General features: G+C 43.3%; 1 protein-coding gene across 4 annotated transcripts in view; it reads left to right on the top strand.

Moving 5' to 3' along the window:
• SLC38A1 (solute carrier family 38 member 1) overlaps window positions 1–26354 on the top strand; it is a 42060-nt gene extending 15706 nt beyond the window's left edge. For 3 of the 4 annotated variants that reach the window (XM_064448359.1, XM_064448349.1, XM_064448339.1), the window contains 14 exons: window positions 1152–1227; window positions 1789–1904; window positions 6937–7010; window positions 8048–8140; window positions 8457–8538; window positions 9744–9826; window positions 10738–10796; window positions 10922–11047; window positions 13268–13347; window positions 14523–14623; window positions 17839–17957; window positions 18598–18739; window positions 18849–18946; window positions 19999–26354. In XM_064448359.1, the coding sequence (XP_064304429.1) occupies window positions 1152–1227; window positions 1789–1904; window positions 6937–7010; window positions 8048–8140; window positions 8457–8538; window positions 9744–9826; window positions 10738–10796; window positions 10922–11047; window positions 13268–13347; window positions 14523–14623; window positions 17839–17957; window positions 18598–18739; window positions 18849–18946; window positions 19999–20100 (1351 nt within the window). In that variant the 3' untranslated portion in view covers window positions 20101–26354. The remainder of the gene's footprint in view (window positions 1–1151; window positions 1228–1788; window positions 1905–6936; window positions 7011–8047; window positions 8141–8456; window positions 8539–9743; window positions 9827–10737; window positions 10797–10921; window positions 11048–13267; window positions 13348–14522; window positions 14624–17838; window positions 17958–18597; window positions 18740–18848; window positions 18947–19998) is intronic. The other variant, XR_010372397.1, reaches the window with a different exon arrangement.
• The last annotated feature ends 331 nt before the right edge of the window (window positions 26355–26685 follow it).

The raw sequence follows: 26685 nt of genomic DNA, 5'->3' as shown, positions 1-26685 counted from the left end.
CAATTTAGGGTGTTGCAGGGTGCTGCAGTGTCACCCAACACTGAGGGGACGGACAGGGTCTTTAGGGATCCTTGGCAGAACCATGACAGCTCTAGATTGTACTTACAATTAAAGCTTTATTTTCTTAACAGGATATTATGATTAGTAGAGCACAGAGTCTATGATTAGAACAGCACAGGATTCCTACAAGCAGAAGCAATGTAGTACAATCTATAAGTAGCATAATACAGAATTTATAATACAACTTAACTTATAATTTCTAATCACCTGGACCCTCTGCAGATCAGATCAAATGGTTTGTGGTATCAATATAATGATCATAACCTAGACTTGAAAAATCATATAAAAGAAGATGAGTCACTCCCTCAGGCCTAGGAGGAAGCAGAGGATGATGGGGGTGTCCCTGGCCACTGGGGGTGCAGGGTCTTGCTGCCCATCAGCAGCTCCAGTCCAGGTTCACCCCTTAAGTCCTGTAACTGCTTGATTTTATGGACAGCGTTCTGGGTGCTGTTAGACTTCCCTGCTCTGTGGTGGGGTCATCACCACCACCTGGTGCACCTGGTGCCTGGGACCTTCAGGGCTGGCAAGGAAGGGAGTTAATTGGCCTGGCGCCCGGGCGTCTTGAGGCTCATAGGGAGGGGAAGAAGGAATCTGTTTGATGCGTCCACTTGGTTCAGAGGACCTTCAGGGCCTGAAAGGGAATGAATACATGACGCACTCAGTCACAGGGAATGGCTGCTTGCCTCATAAAATGGTGTTAGTTATGCTACCCACATTAGTAGGGGTTGGGAGCAGGGGGTGCCAGTCACATGCACCTCTGCAGGACACCTGGAGAAGTATCTCCTCTTAGTGCCTGTGCAAACAAAGTACTTGCCCATCCACAAAATTGGTGCCGCTTCTTTGCTAAATCTCCTGAAAGACCTTTCTCTCTATATACATTTATTCTGATCTTGTGCTAGTGTCGCCTTTATTGGTGCCCAATGTGCACTGGTATCAGTGAAGCATAATCTGGCTCATTAAATAGTTATGAGTTTGACCTCTTTTTGCATATGGTTTTCATATATTGCGTACTTTATAATCCCATGCTGGTCATGGAATTAATGTGTTCACTTTTTCTAAATGCTGGAAATAAATCCTCTGACTTCTTTCAGCAAGTTTATTTCGGACCGAGAAAGCAGAAGAAGTCTCACAAACAGCCACTTGGAAAAGAAGAAATGCGATGAATATGTAAGTCTCTCTTGCCAGTTTTTTCCCCTCTCAGAATGGACTATATGTTGTGCATGTGAAGGGCCATTAGCCATGGTATTCAAAAGTGCCGGGCACACACAATTATAACTGAAATGGAGGTTCCAGGAGGAACTGCCTGTGCTTAGCACTTAAAAAACCCCAAAACCAAAAAACCCAAGAATTTTGCTCTAGTTGAGGCCAGGGAATCCCTCTGGCCTTTGTAAGGCAAGAAGTTCTGGTGGTTCCTTATGGTCTTATGATGTATAAATTAGGCATAGGATGTTTCACAGGGGCAGTGAAAGATGGGGTTTAAAACTGGAAGTGTAGTTATCAGTTCTGTATTGCCAATACCATTTATATAAATTTACAAAATCTTAGGACAGCGATGAGAGTGTAGCTGTGACAGGGTTCATCGACGCTTTTCAAACCAATTTTTATTGTTGTTTCCACAGCAGTAGTTACTTATACCTGATATATCACAAAATGTGGAGTTTGAAGCATAGATGCATTTCCCTGCCCTGTTCCAAGCCCTTGCTGACATGTCTGTCTCTACTTCTCCAGATCCCAGGAACTACTTCGCTGGGGATGTCTGTCTTCAACCTCAGCAATGCAATTATGGGCAGTGGGATTTTGGGTCTTGCTTTTGCCTTGGCCAACACAGGAATTCTCCTTTTTCTGTAAGTATTCACGGGGTGAGTAGCTGACCCCCCTGTAGTTTCACTGCGTTTAAAGGTGTGCACTGCCAGCAAGCTGAGGGATTTATAGTCCACCTGTAATCAAGTACGGCATTCAAGCCTGAAAACATTAGCTACAAGTTTCAGACATTTTTTCTCAGTCAAATTTTTTTGGGGGGAAAAGCCACTACTTGTAATGGTAGAGCAAATTAAGTCCATGTTATTTACTACTGACCTGAGCCTAGCCAGGGATTTTTCCTATGGTCCACAAGCTACATATACATCAGAAATATTCAGTAGTAACAGTTGCAGTGGGATAGTACCTAGTTCTTACTTGTGTCACAGGATAGCCAGAGCTTTCATCAGAGCATGGTGCAATAGCTACTTTTTTTTTTTTTTAAACAAGAAAAAGAATATTTATATTCCTTTATATGTTACATGTAATATTTTCATCTCACTCCCACAGTTTCTTCAGTTTCTTAAGTGAGAGTCCTTGAGAGCCAACATAAATACAGCCAAGATTTTAGTATAAAGAAAAAGAGTTGAGGTAGAGTACTTAACTCCAGCAAAAAAAGAGGCATTTTGTAAAGGAGAATTTTATAGTTTAAAAATGAAACGGTGCCAGTGAATGAGTAAGACACAATGTTATTCTGTGTTATTCTGGATCGCAGTATGAGATGTTACATTGTGAAAAGTGATTGTTAAGAAATCAGTTGGGAATTGTGTGCAGATTTCAGTGACAAATGTTCATTGAGGGAAGAAATACAATAATTTAAAATCTTTGAGAACCGTTCAACATGGTTACTGAGTTTACAGATTACTCTGAAGAGGTGTCATTTATTGAATGTCAAATCTAGAAATCTAGAACTCTTATTATTTCTTAGGTTTTTGGGAAATATATAACATGAGCCCTGTATATAGCAGAGTGGATGGCCAAAGTGGTACGTATAGCCATCTGCTCTGGGGTTTTGTGCCAGGATACAACCACCATGCTGCTGTCTTACAGTTTGCTGTGGTTGAGTAAAATCCAGGAATAATCCAAGGAATTAATCCATTTGCATTAAGAATGTACAAAGTCTCATAATTGTGTTGTCGCTAAGCTCGGCTATAAAGTAGCTGGACTCTAATTTAGGTGTTTCTTATGCAGAGGGACTGAGTTTGTTTTATTTTTGCTGCTGTTTTAATGCAGTACTCTAACCTGTATGTGATACTCCACCCGTGTTCTGACAAGCACACCTCTGAGGGCACAGACTGGTGGTTGCAAAAACTCCTGTAACCAGAAAAAAAATAAGTTACCTCTCTTCAGCCATGTTACCTCTTCTGCAATAATAGTGTCTCAGCCAAGGACCACCCTCAGTTTCTCCTTACTTCTTTAGTTTTCTGTAATCTCATCCTCTTCTTATTCTTTCAGCGGTTTTCCATGAGAGTTAAATGAAATATGAAATGTGTTTGCTCTAAAGGTTGTAAAAAGGCAGTTTCTTTCAAGCGAAGTAGATCAGACCAGTGATGTGAACATCAGAGAAACTTCTAACAATGTGTGATGGTGACTGGGCTCATCTCAGCCCGAGTAGTGAGTGTGTAGAGATGTACTACCACATTGTACGAAAAACTGCCAAACCTGAATATAGAGATTTTATACACTAAATAACAGCGTTATTCTCTACAGAATTAACTGTGTGTATTTAAAAGTGGATATTTGGTTTTGTTAGCTTTATAATGCCTTTAGATCTGTTGGCCTGGAGATAGACCAGCCTGCTGAGATCAAAGGTAAGGACGCTAGCAGGACCTAACTGACCAGGTTAGCAAAGCTTTCCCCTTTGAAGCCTGGAGGTACAGGATCCTAATGTGGTATCTGTAGTTATGCCTGAAAGTTGAACTGCTTTAAGTGTTCTTTTATCATGCAGTAGTCTCAAGAGTTAAACCTAGTCCATTAGTGTTATATTTTTTCCTCACACTCTCATTCAGTGCATTTTTCTCATAAATGTATAGTTCTGCTGTCACTATCACAGGTAGATCTTAGAACCATTTCTGCTTTACAAGTGATGAAAGATCAAGTCCTATTACTAATAGTTTAATTGCTTTTTGCACATGAGAAAACACTTAAATTCATTGGTCTTGACCAGCACAATTCTGGAAAGTTTCTAGGTTGCTTTATACAGTATTGGCACGCATCACCTCTGAAAAGCAGAAAGCAGAGGCGGAAAAATTAAAGGAGCATTTTCAGCGCTAACAACGCAGACCCAGCCTGATTCCACTCTTGCAACATTTATGCTCCTGCAGTGTGAAATGTGCACTGCTGTCCACACCTGGATCAGTTCAGATGCTACATTCTTGGCGTAATATAATACATGCAAAATAAACATGGCATATTCTCACATGCTATTTGCATGGCTTAGTGCCGTAGCAAAGTGTCACGTGTTATAGGCAAAACAACTGAGGAAGGAACTGAGAGGAACTTAATCCCAGTGCTGTTGATAACTATAGCCTAGACCATAGAGCATCCTTTCCTGTATGCAAAAGGGGAGAAAACCTTGGTGCAGAAAGGTGGCACAATACGCTTGGGAAGTCAGAGATGGGCCAGGCCACCTAGGGATGGCAGGAGCACTCATCGCTATCTCACCCTGCTTGTGGGTTCATCCCGGAGACCCTGCACCGGAGCGATGGATTGCGTTGCAGAGACGTACGAGCTGGCCAAGTGCAAGGTGCCTTCAGCCGCCTTTAGCCTGGCACTGCATGTAATCTGAAAAACCCTGCAGATGCACAGGGCTTGTTAGATGAGGTACAGTATGAGATTACAACTGAAGTTTCACACTGCTTTCTGTGGCCACTTCTGCTAGGATAAACTGGAAGCAGTCACAAAGCCTAACTCCTCCAGAGGTTTAGGGCAAGCTGGCAGACCAGCCCTCTGAGAGGCCATACAGTGGCAAACCCCATGCTCTGCCACGCGCTTCTGCACCCAATACCTTATGAGGGTTCAGAGCTGTTCTGGGCAATAAGGCAGGTGACTGCACAAGCCTCACAGGTCTTCTGGCCTCAAGGCCTGGGACTCCCCAGAGGGCTGGGGACAGCACATGTTTCAGCTGCCCTGGTAACGTGGCAGCTGGGAGCAAACAGAAATGGCATCACAGGAACAGTTTGCTCTTCCCAGCGCTGCATCAGTCACCTGCCCTAAACTGTTTATTCTGGATTTGTTGGGGGGAGGTGACTTTTGCATGTGCTGCTTGCTTGCATAGCTGCCAGCACTTCTTTAAGAGCAGGCAAAATAAAAATTAGGGGAGTGATTTTGGGACTGCAGTGCAAGCTCCCCTGCTGCTGTTTTGAATTTGTGCAGAGTGAGTGGCATGGACATTTTCATTCCTTTCCAAGGGGTGGTTCTGGCACGAATATCCCTGTCCATACCACAGTCCTAACACAAACAAGTTTTTCATACAGCGCTAATGAAAATGCCAAGTGTCTCTGTAAGAACCCTATGGGGAACTAAGGACAACAGATCAGATAAATACCTGGCTGCTTGGGAGTGTTATTTTTACTGCTGCAAAGACTCCATGAGCTCAGTGCCTGAAAAACAGGAGCTTTTAATATTAAAACAGACTTGATGCTGGCATGAAGAGCCAGAGCCATTTGGGGCTGGGAGTGAGTCAGCCCAGCAGCCGAGCACGGGGGGCTGTGAGCACCATGCCTCCAGGCAGACAGGGGCGTAGCGGCTCTGCGGGGAACACGGGCAGGAGCAGGGCTTAGCAAATCTGTAAAAAATGGAGCAGAGTGACCTCAGCCAGTACAATCTCCCTTCCCTTCTCCACCTCCTTGAGGAGAAACACCCTTTGGGCTATACAACGGGTGCGTTGTTATTGTCAGCCATCATACTTTGTTGGCAATAGAGCAGTTCCTCCTGTCACCTCTTTATGTTTCTTCCTGCTCGTCTGTCCCCAAGAAACTTGTGGGTCATTATATGGCACTAAAGTAGTTCTACTCTAAAATAATAAAAAAGTGGGGGGAGGAGACTTCTCATCCTGTTCTTTCTATGTATTCCTATGAAAAAGATGTGTTGTTGCCTATCTATGGCAGCAGCTTGTTTTCTGTTAAATTTTAGGCTTGTTTTTCTCAGTGTCCTCAGGGTAGTTGTCATAATAAAGAAAGGAATTGCCAACAGATTGTCTGAATGCTCTTCACACACATCATGAAAACATCATCAGGTCTTTGTGTGTCAGAGTGTTGGAGGGGAAGGCACACATGGTGCTTGGCTTAAAGACACAGAGCAATGAGCAAATGTGGTTTTATGCACTTAGCCCCCACCACTGACTAATTACCATTTGTGCCAGCAAGTTCCCTACACAAACAGTTTGGTCATTACTTCCTGCAATTCTTCTGTGTGAAGTCAAATCAGGGATCATGACAGACCAGGAATGACATCAGTGAGGGAACACCAGTCCCCACCTGGACAAAGTATAAGCCGTTGGTTTCTGCCTTTATTCCCAAGGGAAGCCAGTTGAGCCTTAACTTCTCTCCCCTTCCCCCTCCTTGGGCACTGGGAGGCACATAAAAAGCCATTTGGGCACCCCCTTGGTAGCATATGAAACTTGTCCTGGTAAAAATACTTCCATTTGGTACGGCAGTCTTTAACTAGAGGACTTCCCTTTAAATTTTTTACTCTGCTTCCAGAAAAAAAAACCTTTAAAATGGGTTCTGAGAGACATACCTGCCTCATCTCTGCTCTGATTAAATCTTAGTTCCTACCTGAAAAGACATCTATATTCTTGCTTCTTTCAGTTTTGGGGGGGGGGTGTAACTTGCCATCAGGCTGCGCTCTGCAGCTCTGCTAAATTTATTTGTTTGCATCCCTCTGCATGCAGGGATTTATACCTCCATGTGGTGGAACTGCAAAAAGCATGTGAACCACATGTATGTTTAGGATTTTTTGCTTTGTCAGAAGAGTATAAAAATTACCTCAGAGTCACTGGGAATATGACCTGATATGAAATATTGCACTGTTAGAGCTCAGCTCTTACAGTAAGCTTTATTCTCCTTTCTTTCATAGGCTGCTTTTGGTTTCAGTGACGCTGCTATCTATTTATTCAATATATCTCCTGTTGGTGTGTTCAAAGGAAACAGGTAATTTAAGATGTTATTATACCATTTCAGTAGAATTGTAATGAACAAGAGGTGAAAAGTGCTCAAATAAGGCCAGGTGTTTTGTGTAAGATGGATTTTCTATCACTTTGCCAACACAAGAGAAAGGCCTAATGCTTTTTGGGTCAGAAGCCCAAAATTAACAAGAATTTATGCCATGGCAATGGAGAACTGCATCTGACCATCACTGTAAAGAGAAAAACTTACAACAAAGAGTGAATTCTGCTACTGTGAAGTGTTGTCTTCAGTGAGCTAGAAGGAACAGCTCATTTACTTTCTTTACGTTACAAAATCAATAGCAAATGAAATATAATGAATCTTTGCCCATGGTGAAGCTTACCTGGAAATACAGTTTCTCCTTAATAGTTAGGGTGAAATTCCTGATAACCTTTGTGGTGTAGTAGGAGGTTTCCTAGAAGATAATAAAAGGGAACAGTTCCTCCACAGATAGTGTATCTGTAAGCACAATATGTTTATTATATATAATATATGTAAGACAGAAATTAGCAGTTACCTACAGTGTTAAATGTCACTGTGCTCTGAAGACCAAGAGTCTCCTTCCTTGGGTAACAATCTCTGAAGCCAGATTTTAAAAATTATCTGTGGAAGCCAGGCTGCCAGTGCTGACTTGTGAATCCTGCTGTACCAAGTTTTGTCTGGAAAGAGGCTTTATACATCACTCCCATTGCAGGCACAAACCTAATACGTCAGGATGGGGATACCAGAACTTGACATGTCACTAGGGGTATAGACAGATTCATCAAAGGGGTGTAATAACCTCATTAACAGCTTCAATTTCAAAAGTGACCGGTAGCCAATGATAACATTTACAGATGTCAAGCAAATAACCCCACATAAGTTTCAGCCCTAGTAATTATAAGGAAACTCTCTATTTACTTGCAAAGGGCAGATATGGCTGCACAGATGGGTGATTAGCTGAAAAGAAACAAGAAGTGTTCCAATTCAACAGCTTTCACTGCTGTATTTGTTACCTTTCTCCTATTTTTTTTTTCATGCAGGCTGCATGGTGTATGAAAAACTGGGTGAGCAGGTCTTCAGTACCCCAGGGAAAATGATTGTCTTTGGATCTACATCTCTCCAGAATGTTGGAGGTAAAGGAGATGAGGGGTATTGAAAAACAAAACCCAGGAACATCTTAATTATGTTATGGCTACAAACCAGTCAGGTTCCTCATTCTTTCAGTGATACCTTGGGATCTTCATGCTCCTCAATACAGCTGTGGCTAACACTTTGCATGCAGCCCTTTAAAAATGCTGGATTGCTGAATGATCAGTAGTTCACAGCCAGTTATAGTTTGGGGTCTTCTATCACGAGAGGCTGATGTGGGAAAAGGTTCAGGAAGCTCTGCTGTACTTATTGCACAAAATACCTTACCCATTTTCTAAACTGACTTTCTTCTTCTTCCAGCAATGTTGAGCTATCTCTTCATAGTCAAAAATGAGCTGCCTTCTGCCATAAAGTTTCTAATGGGAAAAGAAGAATCTTTTTCGTAAGTTGAATTCATTTTGGTAATTAGATTATGGAATTTAATCTTGTCTAGCTAAGTTCAAGCATATGTTTATAAAAGCCTGTAAGTATTGGGTGCTCTTTAGGTTTGTCAAAGTAGATTTTCACAGGAATATCTCAGGAAGTTAATGAAAACCAAGACAGCTTTGGAAAGGAAAAGGAGATGGACAGGAAATGAAAGGTTAAATCATCAGCAGTTACTCTCTTTACACATCAGAATTTCATGCAGAATTGTGATTTATATAAATCAAAATTCCTATATCATAGGATCAAATCTTTTACAGTGTTGGGCAACACTTTAAGATATTGGGAACAATGCAAGTTTAAGATATTATGTATTTCCCTGTGTTCTTAGCATCTTACAGGATTTTCCCCCTGAAGCACTGTCCCAAGTATGAAATTCTTCAGTACTAGCATATGACAACAGCAGAATATTGTACTTAGATTTCTGTCATTTATCACTCCTTGGCATTTAGCAACCTCTTTAATAGAGGGGTGGCATTTATTTACAGTAGTAAATAGCCTTTGCACTGGGTTATATGATGTGCTGTTGTGCACGAGAAGAAGGTAGAGATCCCATTCCTCAGGCTTTCATACTAAATTGGACAGAGCAGTGGAAATAGGTCACACAGAATGTCACTAATGCTCTCCCTTCTACCCCTTCTTGCTTTCCAGCAGAATTCAAAGCACTTTGCCAGAAGAAGATACAGCAATGGGCTGGCTGGTGCATGCCAGCCCGCAGGAGCTTGGTTTGCCACCCCAGGCACATGCCCGAGTGGTTTAGTAAACAAATCATGGTCCCCCCCACCCCACTGTGCTGTATGTGTGACCCTTTGTATGATCTTGCCTCATCCTAGCGGGGTGGCTAATATCAGGTTATGGAGGGTATTGTTCTGCCTCTTAGTCCCCTCGCTGATCTCAGCAGTAAGGTGATATTCTTTCTAGTGACTATGAAAATCTGCCATATCTGAGGCAGAGCAGTACCATGTTTTAAGTGCTGGATACTTAATGAGTCTACAAAGTTCAGGTGTGGCCCCCATCTCTCTTTTTCTAGGAGCTTTAGGGTAAGGAGACCAAAGATAGTTCTGTAACTGCAGCCATCAAAGAGGATGACTGAGTGTGAGGAAAATGAGAGAGGGTTTAATTAAGGTGTGCTCATGGTGGATTTTTTTTTTATGTTTTATACAGGGAATGGTACGTGGATGGGCGGTTTCTTGTTGTCACAGTGACGTTTCTTATAATCCTCCCTTTATGTCTCCTTAAGAACTTAGGTAAGATGCAAATGCCATTGTGGAAATAAAATAAAGGAGCCCAGACATCATGCCACTGACAGCCACAGTGGCAACTCAACCATAATTTAAAAAAAAAAGTGTTCTCAATGTAATCTAAGCAGCGTCCCTGGTCCAGGAATAAGCTGTGTTTTGGACATCTTAGAACAAGCAGGCCTAAATTGTCACAGCAGTTGAACTCGGTATAAACCAGTTTAATCCATACAATTGTGGAAATTGATTTTTAAAATTATAGTTCAGAGGGTCTTCATTTCGTAAGGCAATTCTATTTTATGTGTAGCCTGTAAAAATAAGTTCACAAATTGTGAGACGACAAAAAATGACTTATTTTTCTATCAGCGTTGACACTTTTAGCAGGGAGGTTAATTGGAGATATTGGACTTAGAAGTAAGGTGTGTATAAAGGATGCATTCTCAAATGTGTTTAAGTCCACAGAGATGCCTGTAGGTACACAGTGTATTTTTTTAAAACCACGTAACAAGTTTTGGCACTGAAGTCCTGTTGGGATCTTTCTTTTGAGAAAATAACCCATACTTAGCTGATGTGGCTTATATCGGGAAATCTGGGTCACATTCTGATTGCAGTTACACATTGTCAGGTTTTTTTCAATTATCACAGCCCCTTTCAAAAGTAAAATTAGTTAAATTGCCATAATGGTGACTCTCGGGAAGTCAAACCAGTCAGAGCAAAGCTCAGGTCTGTCTGAAAGGCGGGAAACTTGCGATATGGGAGACTCCCACACCACTACGATATGCTGTTGTCCTGCCCCGAAGCTCACAATACCTATTAAATGTATGTTGCATTTAAACTTTTCATGAAGCAGCAGAAAGAAGTAAAAACAAAGATATGGCTAATAAATTATTTGTATGAGATTTCCTTTTAATTTCTTTCAGGCTACCTTGGCTATACCAGTGGATTTTCATTAAGCTGCATGGTATTTTTCCTGATAGTGGTAAGTTCAGCTTGCATTCTTTGTTGGATGAGAGTCACTTGATAGGATATTCACAATTTCTCTGATGTTTTAATTTGCTTTTTATGATTCTTTTAGCAATTAATTTTCTTCTTCTCTCATTCTAGGTTATTTACAAGAAGTTTCAAATTCCCTGTGTCGTATCGGATCTAAATGCAACATCCCCTAACCTATCAAATAGCTCAGCACATGAACATATGTGTAAGCCAAAGTATGTTATCTTTAATTCCAAGGTATGTTTCTTTTTATAATACTTATTTTCAATTCACATACTATATGCATCCACACCCTGTGTCCTTAATCCAATCAGCACCACGTAGGGCCTGACTCTCCATCCTTCCACTCGTGCTCCAACGGTGAACACACAATGGGTCTCCTTGCCAAGTCTTATGGAGATGCCATGTTGAATGTACCTCCTTGCGCTCTTGCTCTGTCCCGGTAGTAGATGTGCTAAGGCTGTGAGCCAGAGCTACCATTGGACAACAAACGCTTTCCTTGGGAGAGTTTTCTTTTCCACTGCTTCTTAGTATCCGTGCTGCAACTGCGCCTTTAGGCTGTAGTTCAGCAGAGGCTGAGTAAGCCATTCCTGCATCCAAAGCCTAGAAGTAATCCCTCTATCCTTCTGCACACAAACTACTTCTTTGTGACAGGGTACGTGCTTCTGTAGCCATATGGTGAACTGGTTCGGCAAAAGGATACAGTTAAAAGCTAATCCAGCAAAAATTTGATTGCCTTTCAGCTGGATGCTCTCCTCCATCGCCACACAGCTGCAGAAAAAGTTGTGCCAAGAATATGCAAAAGAGCAACTGGCTGTAGCTGTGGGTGCAGGAGGATTGCTCCTGTCAGCTGTGCTGGGGCACAGTGCTCTTAAACAGCATCTTATCCAGCAGGGCAGGGTCCTCAGGGTGTCACAGTTGCATTCACAGGGAATGCGCATGTATAGCATACGCATGCAAAAATTAAATTTTTTTAAAATTCATCCTACCAGCTTCAGCTGAAGAAACTAATCCAAGCACTTTTCTTTAGTTGGGAGTAGCCATCAGCCCAGATCCCATGCAACTAACAAAGATTTAACTAACTTGGTGGGTGATAGCAGCTTAGATGTAGGTGTATTTTAGACAGCATGGAAGGGCAGTCTTTTTTTCCTGCAGAAAGTGTCAGCACTTGCTGACACAGAGCTGATGGAGGCACATCAGAAGGATCGATCCAGCTGAACTAGGCAGGCTGAGCTGAACTCTAGAGATTTGCCCTCGGGGCCCGCAGTTTGCCAATCAGTTTAGCAACTTTGGTAGATGAGAGGACAGACAGTTTCACAGAATCAGAGGATGGCTGAGATTGGAAGGGACCTCTGGAAGTCATCTGGTCCAACCCCTCTGCTCAAGCAGGGCCACCTAGAGCCAGTTGCCCAGCATCATGCCCAGGCAACTTCTGAACATCTCCACAGATGGAGACTCCACAACGGTAGCATGCTGTGAGTGAGGGAGAGGAGGCAGCACAGGCCTGGGTGAGGAAGGACCGATGGAGAGCAACAAGTCTATTTACTGAATCTGTCGGGCCTGGGCATACCGAAGGATGGCTTCGGTGCGAAGGGGATGCCTGTGGCCAGTGCAAGCAGATCTCAGAGGGCCAGGGAGAGCCACATGTAGGGATAGACTCATTTTGTCCTTGCAGGAGGACTTGTTTTTCATGTGATCTCTGCTCATAACCATTCCCTGGGGAGAATGGAAGCGCTTGGGCTCTGAGATAATTTGTGAACTTTGGCTGTATGCTGAGGACTGAAACCTCAGTTTTTGGTGAAGAAGGGGTGAGGTCCCCCCCCAGAGGCCTCCTGCGCTTCCTGGTGACGTAACGGTCTCTCTCTTTCCCCAAGGAAAAGCACGATCCCTCCACAGCCCTCCTAGCCCTTTTGTTGGTCTGGGAGATGAAGGGACTCAGTCTGGTACCTTGAAATATCCATTTATTTGTAAGTTCTGCATTCCTCTTCTCTTTTCTTACAGTCTGGATATGGGCTTCCTCTTCAGGACTTCAGCCTTAGCACCACGGGTGCGCACCCCTCTCCATGCCAAGGCAGGGTAGCGTAGCGGTGACCCCACCATACATCCCTTTTATGTGTGATGGTGTGCTAGTAATGGTGGCAGTAGCTGGGCAGGGAAACTCATCCCAGAGAGCAAAACCAGTAGCCATGTGGTGTTCAGCGCTGCGCTCTGTGAGCAGAGTCGGGACTGTACTCACATGACCAACACGAAGACTTTGTCCTCCCATTGGAAGAGCACTGCTCTCCATATTTCATTAAATATGTGCTGACAGGTCTTCTGCCTTCTTTGAAGGCTCTCAATATTCAGCTGAAGAGTCCAGAGAGTTGCGAACTGAGGTAGTTGAACATGGATTGTTTCTTCACACTGCTGGGGCAAATACTTCTTCTTAACTTCTTTTCTAAAATTCTCTCCGAACAGACCGTTTACGCTTTGCCCACCATTGCTTTTGCGTTTGTGTGCCACCCGTCAGTCCTCCCAATTTACAGCGAACTTAAAGAGTAAGCCTTTCTCTTTTTTTTTCCTCAGTTAACTGTTTTGAACTGCTTTGCATGGAAAATGTTAGCGCAGAGGCGCTCTGAGTCATTCATGCTGTTTGGAGGAGATGCGCTTTAGTAACACCCAACAAGCCAACAAGCGTGGCTGGCAGCTAAGGAAATCTGGCTTCCCAGGCATGCCGCTGGGGTGGGGGTGAGGGAGGCTGAGGATAATGCAATACTTTGGGAGTTTTCTCTGAAAGTACATGGCAGCCTGGGGAGAGCTAAGTTGTGCCGGTTGTTATTTGGCATAGGAGAGAGGCGTGTGTTCAGCTAATGGCATTTGTTCCAATGCAACTAAAAATATGTTGCAGTACCAGGAAAAAAAAATACTTTCAGCCTTGCCTGTACTAAAAGACCTTTGCCGGTACAGCTGTCTCGCTGACACCTCTGGCTGTGCAGGGCTGTGGGGAGCTGGAGACCAGCCCTGCTGCGGCATTGCTGGCGGCCTTGGGGGCTGCAATGGGGTCCCAGGCCATGGGGGGTGCCCCAGGGGAGAGGTTGGGGTCAGTCAGACCCATGGGCGCCCTCAGGTCCCGGTCACTTGCTGGGTGCTTTAAGTGTCAAGGGACTCCAGCAGGTTCCCAGGTGCTTATATAGGGCATCCCCGTGTGGATTTAAAAGCCTAACTTTAGGTACCAGCCTGTCAATATTTCAGAACAAATATGTAAATTTAAGTGTTTACACTTAACCTATTTTACAGGTCTACAGTGGTCTGCATAGATTCATTATTTTCTACCCACAGGGACACAAATGTTTCTCTGCAAACATTCAAAATGGTTTTTTTTCCCTGTGTATAATTTTACTCTCTCTTTATTTTGGCCTTTAAATTTAATTACTAAAGTGTTAAAGGCCATCCCTCTCCACTTGTCTTCACCCTTTACTCTGTTTAGGCAGGTATGGCCGGGGAGCAGAGCCACCGGGCAGTCCCACCATTTCTTGACTTAAGCCCCAAGTAGGGTCTGTTTCCCCAGTCCTTCTTTTCCTTGTGCAGCTGTCAATGAATTCCTGTTTTAAACTAAAATGCATTCATGAGTCTCCCCAGAATTACTGTTTATGCAAAGACTTAATACATTTTTAAACAGCTATTGAAAAATACAGCCCAACCATTTTTATGTGTTCTTTTCTTCTTTCTCCAGCCGTTCACAGAAAAAAATGCAGTTGGTTTCAAATATCTCATTTTTTGCCATGTTTCTGATGTACTTTTTGACTGCCATATTTGGCTATTTGACTTTCTACGGTAAGTATGCAGTTCTTTACTGATCAAAATAGAAAGGAAATACATGCGAAATCAATAGTGTATCCCAGCTGGAAAGAAAAGTCCCATCCACTTATATTAAAATACTTTTCCAAATCATTTTCCTTAAAATTTACATATCGAAGGTACACATCCTTTCCTCCTTTCCCCTGTGGGTGAAAAGCACAAGTGAAAGTAGTTTTTACACAAGGTGTATTCAAATATGAAGGAGAGATTTGTTTAACAGAATTGGGATTAGCTGGTCCACACTAAGATTTTTCATTCCAAAAATGTATGCAACCTGATGTTCATTCAAAAAATGTATGCAACCTGATGTTGCATACATTGGTAATGACTGAAGTATGCATATCTGTATAAAATGAAACAGATTTGAAAGCAGGTCCTAGGAAATGGGTATCAAATCAGCCATCACAGCTTTTGCATTTTCTTACTGATGCTTTCATCATAGAGGTGAAGTGCTGAATGTTTTCCCTGTGTCCCTAAAGCTGACCCCATCAGGTCTTGGTTAAACAAATTGGCAGCGAATGTGGGGAAGCTTCGAGTGTTGTCCCAGCTCCGCCACCAAAGGATGGTTATTTCAGCATTTGAGATTTGCACCCTGTCTCTTTTCATCCATATCAATTCACTTAAAGAAGAAAAAAAAAAATTATGTTGTATCCTTTAACAATACAACATGTATGCTCTAAAGGCACAATTATTAAGTAAAGTAGGATAAAATACAAATGTTGCTCAGGAAGCTACTCCCATGTTCCAGTATAATGGGAATGTTGAAAAGTAGCATTTTTTCCGTGGACCTTTAAGAGGTTACAAGACAGATGACAAAACTGATGTTTGCTTTTTACCTCAGAGCCACAAAAGGTCATCAGTCTTCTCTACCCTATTCCAAGTGACCTTTCTGTTACAATCTCCTTATTCATGGTACCGTTCCTTGTGAGCCACGTGTTGCAAGAGAAAGAAAATAACTAAATATGAAACGTGGCATTTTTTAAAAGGTGTACCCATCTCGTATTTGTTTTCTCAGGCTCTCGTTCTGATTATGAGGCCTTGAGTCTGCATGCGTTGAAGTAACTTGAGGCCATCTGTTCTAATTTTCCCAATAAAACTGCAAATATGCTGCAAGTGACAACAGCCATAGCCGTTCTCATCCAACTGCTCCCATCTAACACATTTTCATAGAAACGCATCAAATTAGCAGCCCCAGGGAGCAAGTGGGTGTAAATCAGCACGGACCCCTTCACTTTGGCAGGGAGGAGATTCTGATGTGATTGCCCCAGGGATCTGAGGAGGCAGATCCGTGGCGCTCCTCTCTGGGCATCTCCCACGCCCCTCAAGGACGAGGGTCTGGAGTCCATGGAGGAGGTAGGGGCTGCGTCCTTCTGGCCCTCCTGAGGGGGAACGGTGGAGGAATCCCTGGGGTGTCTTGTGTGCCTCTCCCCACATCAGGCGTCCCTGCTCCTCAGCACCGAGAGCCCGTGGGTGGAAGCTGTGCAGCTCCACTGGGGCTTCTGCAAGGGTCAGTGCCATGACACAGAGCAGAAAAGACACCGAGGGAATATAAAATTGCTCCACTTTGATCCTTCTTCCCCTTGAGACCGACAAGACCTTACCTTTCATGTGTTCATTTACAGTTTTCTAACCCTCTTCTCTACCCTTACCTGGATAAGAACACCATTTTTATTGTGACCATTTCTTCTTTACACTGATAGTACTTGTCTGTTTGCTGTATTCTCAAAAGTGTTGCAGTGATGACTATATTTACATTGCAGAATTACAGAAAAGAGGTGTTTTTCTTCCCCTAAAAGGTCACACTGTGGTTGGGCTCTGTGGTGTATCTAGCTGAAAGGAAAACAGACCTTCAACTGTAAGCCTTGCCCTTCACTTCCTACCTGGCTGCAGTCCGTGAGCGGTACAGAAGTTGCAGTCTGTGCTTGCAGGAGCAGAGTAAGCTCTGTGTTGCAGAAGCTGTGCATGTGCCCGGCTTGAAAACCCCACTCCTAATCTGCAGGGAGGTGGGAGAGCGTTTTCTTTCTCCTGGTGGGGATTCAAGTACTGCATAGGTGGTCTTGACCTGTGGTCTCTCCCCAGAAGGGTGTCCAGGGGGGAGTGCAGGCATTTCGCTGTAGGACAGATCCCTCTGTCTCTAGGAATACATGAGATTTTACCAAGTGCAAAAGATGTTAAACTTGGCATGGCTGCTGAGTTGCCTTTAAGGACTTCATTTAAGGGCTGTTAAGTTTTACCACCAGCTTTCTAAGATATGCAGGCAGAAACAAAACATGAACCTAAACAGGGGCAGTGAGTATGGTTTTGTGGCTTGTTTAACAGCCACCCCCTTAGGTTATTGCTCCTAGATATTTAAAAGTTACAAAGAAAACACATAGGTCCCTCAGCAACTTGGCTTTCTTGTTGGTTAGCACATGCAGTGCCACTGTGCACTATTTAGGACAGCTTAAAGGAAACATTTTTGCAGGAGGTTGTATTAAAATATCACCAGCGCCCCCCCATTAGGCACCCTAATTTGTCTTGGCTGCTGCGGTCGGCGCGGGGCCAAGATGCAGGCACTGCTGGGGGTGGCAGGGGGACAGGTTCAAGAGAAAAAAACATCGGGGCAGGGCTCAGAGGAGCTGCCGAGAGATGTGAGTGCAAATGTCAGAGCGTCCCACTGAGAGCTGACCCAAGATAGGCTTTGTTCTTGGTTGAGAACAAGGGCACTGCTTTTCACTGGAAGTTTATTTGCTGTTTAGACTAAGTAATCTCAAAACCCTGTAGTTTATATTAAGTTCAGCCGTTGCAGTGCATGTGGGTTTTTTATATCACTTGAAACTTTAAAAAAAAAAAGCCCACGGAACCAATTAGAAATAGCTTATTTCACTTCACTTTTTTATATATATGTATATATGTAAGCAAGCTTTTGTGTGTCTCACTGTTGCCTTTTCTACAGTGAAAATTACCTTAGACTTAGGCATGTGCTGTCTTGAATTAGGATGCATTCCTAAATCAGGCCTCCAAAGGATTAATCTGGAATAATGGGATCATTAGGATTTGGTTCAAAGTGCTGTTTTAACTCAAGAATGTTTCATTCCATACTCTTTTGTTTGCAGATAAATCACTTGTTGTTCAAGAAGGCTGTTAAGCAATGATTTTTGTGAACAGATTGCCCGTTTGCCAGAACACTTACCTTATTGTCTTTTCCATAGACAATGTGCAGTCAGATCTGCTTCACAAGTACCAGAGCAAAGATGACATCCTTATCCTGACCGTGCGCTTGGCTGTGATCGTTGCAGTGATACTCACGGTGCCAGTGCTGTTTTTCACTGTAAGTAAAAAGCTCCCCACAGTTTGGAAGTTCTTAATGGCTGTACATGACACGTTTCTTCAAACCACAGTACAGGAGGTGCCATGGCAGTGGTGTTGCAGCTACAAAAAGGAGCTTGAGCTTGGATCAGTCTTTTCCCACACCAGCCTCCCACTAACTTCTGGAGAACTTCTCGCTGCAGAAAATAGATTATTAACTTTTGGTCTTAAATCTGTTTTAAACTGAATCTACAAGGGCCCTCTCTTACTTCACATGACTTCACTGGAGCAGGCTCAGAGAAGTTCATTTTTAAGTGCAGAAGGACCCCCAAAGCCGTGTCAAAAAGGGAGGAATATCCTACTGCAGATGCATGTATACCTACGGCTTTGGAATGTCAAATTAATTTTAAGATTTATTTCAAAGGGCATTAACCAGAGACCCCAAACTTTCTGACAGATCTATGCGATGCTTGTTGTTGCGTGAAGAACTGGTTAAAATAAACATGGGAAGCTTTGAATTGTCTCATAGAATCATAGAATCATTAAGGTTGGAAAAGACCCTTAATATCATCGAGTCCAACCGCTAACCTATCACTGCCAAGTCCACCACGAAACCATATCCTCAATGTCCCTGACAGAGAACTCTCTCTCTCTTTCTACAGGTGCGTTCATCATTATTTGAACTGGCTAGGAAAACAAAATTTGACTTATGCCATCATGTTTTGGTTACCTTTGTTCTTTTGGTTATCATCAACCTGTTAGTCATTTTTATCCCAACCATGAAGGATATTTTTGGAGTTGTAGGTACAGTATCCTGGTTTTGTACTACTAATAAAAGACTTGTTGCTAATCAGCAACACAATAATTAGCTGTTGCTGCCAACTAACAAAACTCATTTATTCTAATTTTGCAGGGGTCACTTCTGCCAATATGCTGATTTTCATTCTTCCTTCATCGTTGTATTTAAAAATTACACAGCAGGATGGATCAAAGTTGACTCAGAGGATTTGGGTATGCATTCCTTTCCTGTCAATGCAACGCTTTCGTCTTGTCATTCCTCGTAATGTGCTAGGTGGAAAGCATACCTAATCTGAACATATGTGTGAGCTGCTTTACATTACTTTCCATCCTTGCTTCAGTCAGCTGGCAGCTGCTTGCCTTTCTCCTTTGCTTACCTTGGGGGTCTCCCAGAGTAAGCCCTGTACCACGCAGGGCACCTTGTGTTCTGAGGGGCCCTTCTCTGTGGGGCGAGGGGCTCTTCCCCTGGCTGGCAAGCGGCAGCTCTGCAGCAGCCATAGCTGTCAGCAGGTTGCGGGTACCCCTCCACCCCTTTTTGGCAGCCCTTTCAGCCCATCAGGCTTTCTCTGTTTCAGTGTGTTGATCCAGAAAACATGCAACGTGCTCCGTTTGCAGTATTCGTCATGGTTTTAATGGACCCAGTTCAGACTTTGGGTGCTTCCACCAGAAGCAGCCAGCCAAAATGTTAGCCCTTTGGCATGCATGAGCAGAGGGGCATGGGCCTTGGAAAGATTTCCTGTGAGACCCAGAAAGAGCTGCAGATGAAAAGACACGAGGCTTCTGTGTATTCACAGTCTAACGGGGCATGCACTGGAAGCATTGTAAGGTCAGACCTGCCTGCTCTGAGCAGGCAGGCAAGAAGCCAGTGTTTCACTTGTGGCTCCTTCCATCGGCCCTGAGATGAAAGGGCTGAACTTCGATGGGCACGTATCTGATGGGAAGAGTATACTTATTTCCATGAGGCTTTGAAAAGAGCAAAGCCAATTGGTCCTAAAAACAGACTCACTTAATCCTCTTTAGGGATGATTGGTGTTTAAGTGGTGAATTGAAAGGAGAAAAAAATTGGTTTTGGTGTTCAGTGAGTAATTATTAGTGACGCTAATCTGTTTAATTATCTATGGGTCTTGTCTTTACCAGAAGTGCTATCCCATTTTAGCTGATAACTTTGATACATCACCTTGTAAATCTCCTTAAGAGGAGAAGTTAACATACTTGAATTAATTGTCTTTCTTTTTATTCATTAATTTCTCTCCTTTTTGTTCCAGGCTTCTCTTTTCTTGGCACTGGGGATAATGTTTTCCCTAGTGAGCATTCCCTTGGTCATCTATGACTGGGTACAATCAGGAGGCAGTGCTGAAGGCCACTGAAGTTCACCTCCCTCTGAAAAGAAGACACCCCCGTCTGCTACACACCAAAATCGCAACCATCCATTCTGTTATCTAATCCTTCTTTTGTGAGTTTACTCAAATCAAATCCAAATAATGATTATCCAGTATTGAAAATACTATTATGGGTGTATTTTCTTGCAGAAAACAGACCCATTTTTCCAAAAGGCATATCACTCTGTCTCCTGATACTGAGTTATCAGATCAGATCTGTGTTAATTGTCTGTGAGACTATATAGAGCATTGTTTATAGAAATTAATCACAATTAATTTGTTTCCCCTCTTCCACCCATGAATTGCATTGTTCCATTAATATCTTTAACCCTTCAACCATAAGCTCTGCTCCTTTAGGGCAGCGGTGCCTCTTGTTATCAATCCCAGCTGGAGTGATGTCAGTTCACACCCTTCCTCCCTGCCTTTTAGCCAAAATTCTGCCCTCCAATTGTACGCATCCAGTTTGTTTGTTTTTTCTGTTGCTGTTTTGTGCACCATTTGCCTCATTGGGTTAAGTCTAACATTCTGGATACAGGCACAGAAGGCACCATGGGAGTGTAAATGAGCATTGTATAAGTGTAGGTCCTAAATCTGTTGCTTCTCTCTGATGTTCTGGTAGGGGCTTGGCCGTTTTGTGGCTTGGGGGAACAGACCTGTGTGTCTTTGTGATAGGGTGCAGGGAGCAGAAGAAAGACAGCTGCCACCACCAGCCACCATTCCCCTGGCACACTTTAACTGGAGCCTGACCAGAACTAGACTTGACCCCAAACCTTGAGTACTGGAGCCTGAACAGAGGCAGATGTTCAGAGATATCCACAGGATATTCCTTGGCATTAACTGTTTACTAATGCCCCACTTCTCTCAGAAAAAAAAATGGCAAGCTCCAGTTTTATGAAAACCTACACATTTAATCATACCTCACGCCTTTTGCATTCTGGGATTCATTTGTACATACCTTGCAGGGACTGACTCCTCTCTTTTGTCTTACCCTCCTCCCACTGAAGTCAGCAGAGTTTTTGACAGCAGCGGGAGCAGGATTTGACTCACCCTGCCAAACTACTGGATTGCTAACGGAAATTGAAATCTGCAATATTCTGTTAAACAAACAGAAACACTTTTTATATTTAAAACATTTCATTTACATTTCTCATCCATTCTCCGTATCAGTTAAAGACGTTCAATTACTACTAGCAGAAACACTGTAATTTGCATCTGTTGTCCACAAAATAAGCATTTGCCTAATGCCTTATAGCTGGTGTAGAGAACTACTTGTAGAGACTCAAATACTAAGCAGGTGATTGTTAACCATCCTGAGCAGACATCTTTTATTAGTGCACTGCCAGCAGCATAAACATGTCCGCTTTGTGTCATTCACCACGTAAGCTAAAAAGTGTCTCAATATATGAACCCAGATCCCACTGAAAAAAACGATGGCTAAAGGGAGCCCTGCTTCACGCCCAAGGGCTGAACGTTGCCCTGGGTGTGCTCGAGCCGTACCTGTCAGTATGCGGTGACCCTCTTGTTCCCAGTAGCTGGTTCATTGCCGACTCCTGTTGTAAGTGTGGAAGGAGACTGTCATCAGCTGTGGGGAACCTGCCATTGCAGTTTGCTCTTTTTAAGCTTAGGGGTGGAGAATTCAGGATCTTGGGATTTCTGTGAGCTATTGAATTGCCTCCGTTGCCATTGCCTTGTCCTACAAGGCTAGAAGTCACTGAGAGTTGAGACCACAGAGCGCTTCTCAGGACCTTGAAAGCTGGTTTCTAAGGGTAATATCCAGAGAGGTTAGTTTGGGACCTTCCTTGGAAACTGGGCATCAAGATGCAGAGCGTTCACGCTGCAGAAACTACACCTACTAAATCCAGATTTCTAGACCTGTATCTCAGCCTAGGCAGTGAGGTACCTGGCTCTGCCAAATCTCCACTGTGATCCAGAAATAAGGCAGAGTAGACTCCATAGGCTGCCCAAGTCCTTGGAGTAGCCTAGCAGCGAGAACAAAATTGGAAGCCTCCTCCCTCCAGACAAAGTGACCTGCTAGAGTGCAGAGTGGGGTTCCCTTAGTCTGTCCTCCTCCTGGCCCTTCAGACTTTTACTCCTTGCAGCACAGGCCCCCAGCAAGGTCTCCGGTGTAGCGTCCTGTCTCCCAAACAGCATTTAACACATGAACTGCTGAGCTACCTGTGATCCCTGGGCTGAGGTACCTCATGCTTTCTGGCGGCTGGTCTCAAACCCTTGCCTGTGATGGTGCAGGTCACCATTTTTCTCTGCAACATCTCTTTATGGGACTCATCCCTGCCCTGATTCACAGAGAGGAAGTCCGTACCATAGCCTACAAGCCCAGGTGTTAGTCAAGCTCTGGACAGAAAAACCCATGCTTCGATCCTATCTCCTCACAGCTCATTCCAGGCATCTTCCCAGCTGGGGTGTAAGTTTGTGGTTCCCCTTTCACAGGCACCCAGTTGTCCCTGGTCACTGCAGCAGGAGCCCAGCATCTTACTCTGTTTTCTGAGTCAGCTTGCTGGGGTCACATTTCAGGTTCTGAGGTGCCTTATAATCTCTCTGGATCTCATCCCAAAAAACCTAACTCAGACCTGAGAATGCTGCACAGTGTTATTCTCAAGATGCTCCAGGGCTCTCCTGCTTTCCTTCCCGCTTTATCCTTCTACTACTGATTTATGAGCAGAGCAGCTCTGTGCATCAGGGGATTCACAGAGAGGAGATCCTGGGAGAAACTTTCAAATACCCAGGTAGGAGCTAGAGTTCTGATCTGCTGCACAGGGTCCCCACAAGGTTACAACTGCGACATCTCCCTCCCACTCCCCCAAATAGCCTGTAGTCTAATGTTTAAAATACCAGCCACTGAGTTTTGGCACCGAGCTTCCTTCGACTTGAAGGACTGTTGGGTGATTGATTGCTCCTTGCATCTTCCTAAATCTCCTCCATCACTGTCCCTCTCTCTCCTCTTTGCTATTCTGCCTCCTTCTTTTCCCCAGTTTATTTGTATACTAGAGTTTTACTGGATAAATAGGGAGAAGAATGAGCTGGGTGTGTGCATGGAGTGAAATTACTCCATGGTACTACATGGAAATTACTCGGAGGTACTGGACCATCAAAGCATATCTTAGCTACTGAAAAATAGATACCCAAAATATTGAGTCTTTAAACAGACTTTGTTTCTGTGTCTCTGGAGGAAAAAAAAGGGGGGGGGGGCAGAATTCTGCTTAGATTGATGTACTGGCATCATATTTATAGATATTTATGGAAAAGAATCATGTGTTTATTGATGTCTGTGGTAATGAACGTGAAATAACGTTCTTTTTGTTTTCTCATCAGGTTTATACATTCTTAACAGAATGCAATAGACCCTGCTGTAACTGTCAACATCAGTGATGGATGACAATATTTGTATGAGGTTATCTGTAAAATGTACTGCTGTTATTCAGTTCATTTGAAATAGTGAACTTGTAGCCAACGATGTACAAGTCCCACATTTAGTTAGGATTTTAAGAGCACAGTGAAATGCTGTAGGAGTTTATTGTTAAATTAATAGGATCCAGAGAACCGTATCTACTTAGTAGGTGGTAGCATGCTTTCTTTTCATAGAGAGTTTATCACTATTGTGAGAACTGCAAATGTCATAGTCTGGATGCAAAATTGCTCTTAATAACTACTACAATAATTACATTTGCGTAATAGCAACAATAGAGTGGTGAGGGACAAGGAAGGACTGATTAGAAGCAGGGGCTCCTAATAAGATTGTACAAGTTAATCCTATACTTAAAAGATGGCCTTGCTGCCTCTCCTAGTCCACAGCACATTGCAAAGAAAATAGTCATGAGCTTAAAGCACCCTTACGGTTGCAGAACACAGCTGCCCTTCTCTGCCTGATGGCAAACACATCTAGTAAATGCAACACAGTAAATTGTTATTTGGGAACAGTACCTCGGGAGCAGTGACCTCTCTGGGTGATGCTTGCTTCTGGCCAGAGGGCCAATGACAAATCGGTGCACCAGCACAGACCTCCTGTAGGGCTGACAAAGATCAAGTGGTGCCCGGCCCACGTGCAGGCCCAGGCAGAACAGCCGGTCTCATCCTGCGAGTTCAGGGATGGGGATGCCCATCCGCTCCCGAGGGCTGCTTTCCTGAGCCACACGCTGGCCCATAGCTTGGGCTCCGCTTGCAATAGGTCACACGTGCAAATGCAGATTGGGTGATATATGGATTGTGACTGTACATCTGCCTTACAATGCACAAGCACCACAGATCTCTCTGACATTAACTGTAACAATTAATAGTATATCTAGCTTATCTTTAAGCTAATACATTTCTTTGCTTGAACCTTACATTAAGGCTAAAGAGCATCTTGGTCAAAACAAAACTCTTTCCGTGTGGTGGTGTCCCACCTCCAGTCCTGCAGTCCCACCCCAGTGCCTGTAGGAGAAAGGCACAGCAGAATGTACTCAGCTCCATCAGCAGCTCCATGAGTCGGCTTTAGCGCCTGGCGTCAGGGTGCTTTCTTAAACAATTCCCTGATGCCACTGGCATCAGGAAAATCCTTATTTCCTATAACTTACACAAAGAATGTTTTATTTGTATTTAATGTAAGGATTTCTGTAGCAAACTGTGAAAAATAAAAAGATAATGAATTAATAAAAAGTACAGGGCTGGGAAGGTCTAGAATTCAAATTGTACACATGCCTACGTTTCTGAAGACAAAACTATGCAGTTGTGTTGTATTGTAGGAAATTTCATTTTTAATGTACATATATTGTAAATAAATAGGATGCTGTATATTTTTGCAGTTGTTTATCCCCTATGATATAGAACTGTTGAGATAGACTCTGCATATTAAGAATAATTTTAATAGAAATACAAATAATTTCGCTTCTGAATTAGCAAAATGTATATCCTTTCCTTTCTCCCAAGAGGTCACAAGTTAAATCCTAAACTGGAAATTATAATTATATAGCTAATGTAACAAGAGAAAAATAAATAAAAGATCCAATGAAATTACTAGGATTAATTCCAGCACAATTCCCTGTTTTCTCAACAGCAAGTTAGCCAGTCTTCCTGCTGGGTAAAATATGTCCCTTGTAAAGGGCCCCTTGGGTACTCAGGTACCTCTTACCTCCCCAGCTGAGGTCAGGTGGTAGTACAGTGCTGAAAAGGCATTTTACAGAAACCAGAGCAAACTGCAGCCAGCAATTTGACCCAGCATTATGCCATGTTGTTTCCGGGCATGTGTTTACCCAACTAGTACAAACAGAAGTCAGGGCAGGACTTCTGCATTTCCATTTTCAGCCACCAGAAATGCCTGTAGTTCAGAAAAAAAAGTGCTGCAAGCCAGGAGTGGGCAGCAACCGGAGCAATGCATGCCGTTCCTGGCCCGCTCCCTTCCTGCAGAGTCCTGCGGCTGCTTCTCTGCCGCAGACCCAGGCATGCTGCTATCGTGCAACCAAAACACTAGCACCTGAGGCTGATGAGAACATCCCCAGCCGGGGGCTGCTTGCACATCCCACCCCATGAGCTGGCAGAGGCCAGTATTTTGGTCGTGGGATAACTGTGTGTCCAGGGATGAGGATGATGGGAGGGGAGGGTTGTGTATGTCCTAAGAGTGCCTCCGTCAAGAGCCTTGTGTAGACTTTCTCCCTGGTAAAGCACGGAAACATGTTTTTTTGAGGATTGCTGAAAAACAGAGGTTGAGAAATGCATCTAAAAATAATGGGGGTTTTTCTCCATGTTTACTTTATGGTCTTGGATGAAAATGAAGCTTGAAATACTGTTTGCTTTCACTGTGAGCACAAATTTGAGGAAAAAACCTATATGCAGTCACTTCTACAGAGTTTTTCAAATTAATACAAGTGTATGTTTTCTTTTCAGTGTTATAGCCAACAAAATATAAACTGTAAAGGTATTTTTCCACAAGACTTGAACTTTAACTTGTTTATAGAAGCCTGTTTTTAGTGTCCCAAGGTATGTTCAGGGTCACCTAGATCCAATATAAATAATGCTGTTTGAATGATGTAAGCTTGATACGAGCTTGTCTCTAATAGATTGTTGAAGTGAGTCATTGATAATATTTTGCTCCTCCTAACATCACCATACTTTGTGCTGCTCATATCCAAATAAACGATGCAGTTTTTCGAGTTTTGTGTGTAAATAAAAAAAAAATTTAAAAAATGTATTAAGTTCTATAATCTGTTACCTCTGTAGTTTTGAAACATTAAAATTGTAATCTAAACTGACATCGGGGCCATACTCATTCTTTCAGATGGATGACTGTGTAACGTTATAATGCCTTAAACAGCATGTGCTCCCTGCCCTTACACAAGTATTTTCACTGATCTCAGGGCATGCAGCTCTTGCAAGGCCAACTACATCAGTCTCGGTAGAGTATATAGAGTAAAACATCAATACATGGCTATGGAGCATTAACGTAAAGTTTCTGATAGAGTCTTAGAGGGACCTGAAGCCGGGGCATATGGTCACCACAGACTGGCATTGCTGAAGATGACTGCATTTCTCAAGCCCAGTGCTTGTTTCTGCCTGCCCCTGAAGACTGTCAAAGTGCTCACC

This window comes from Phalacrocorax carbo, chromosome 1, assembly GCF_963921805.1.
Source record: "Phalacrocorax carbo chromosome 1, bPhaCar2.1, whole genome shotgun sequence".
NCBI classification, from domain to species: Eukaryota; Metazoa; Chordata; class Aves; order Suliformes; family Phalacrocoracidae; genus Phalacrocorax; species Phalacrocorax carbo.
Note: the sequence above shows the minus strand (reverse complement) of the source record. Positions and strands in the feature narration are given on the sequence as shown.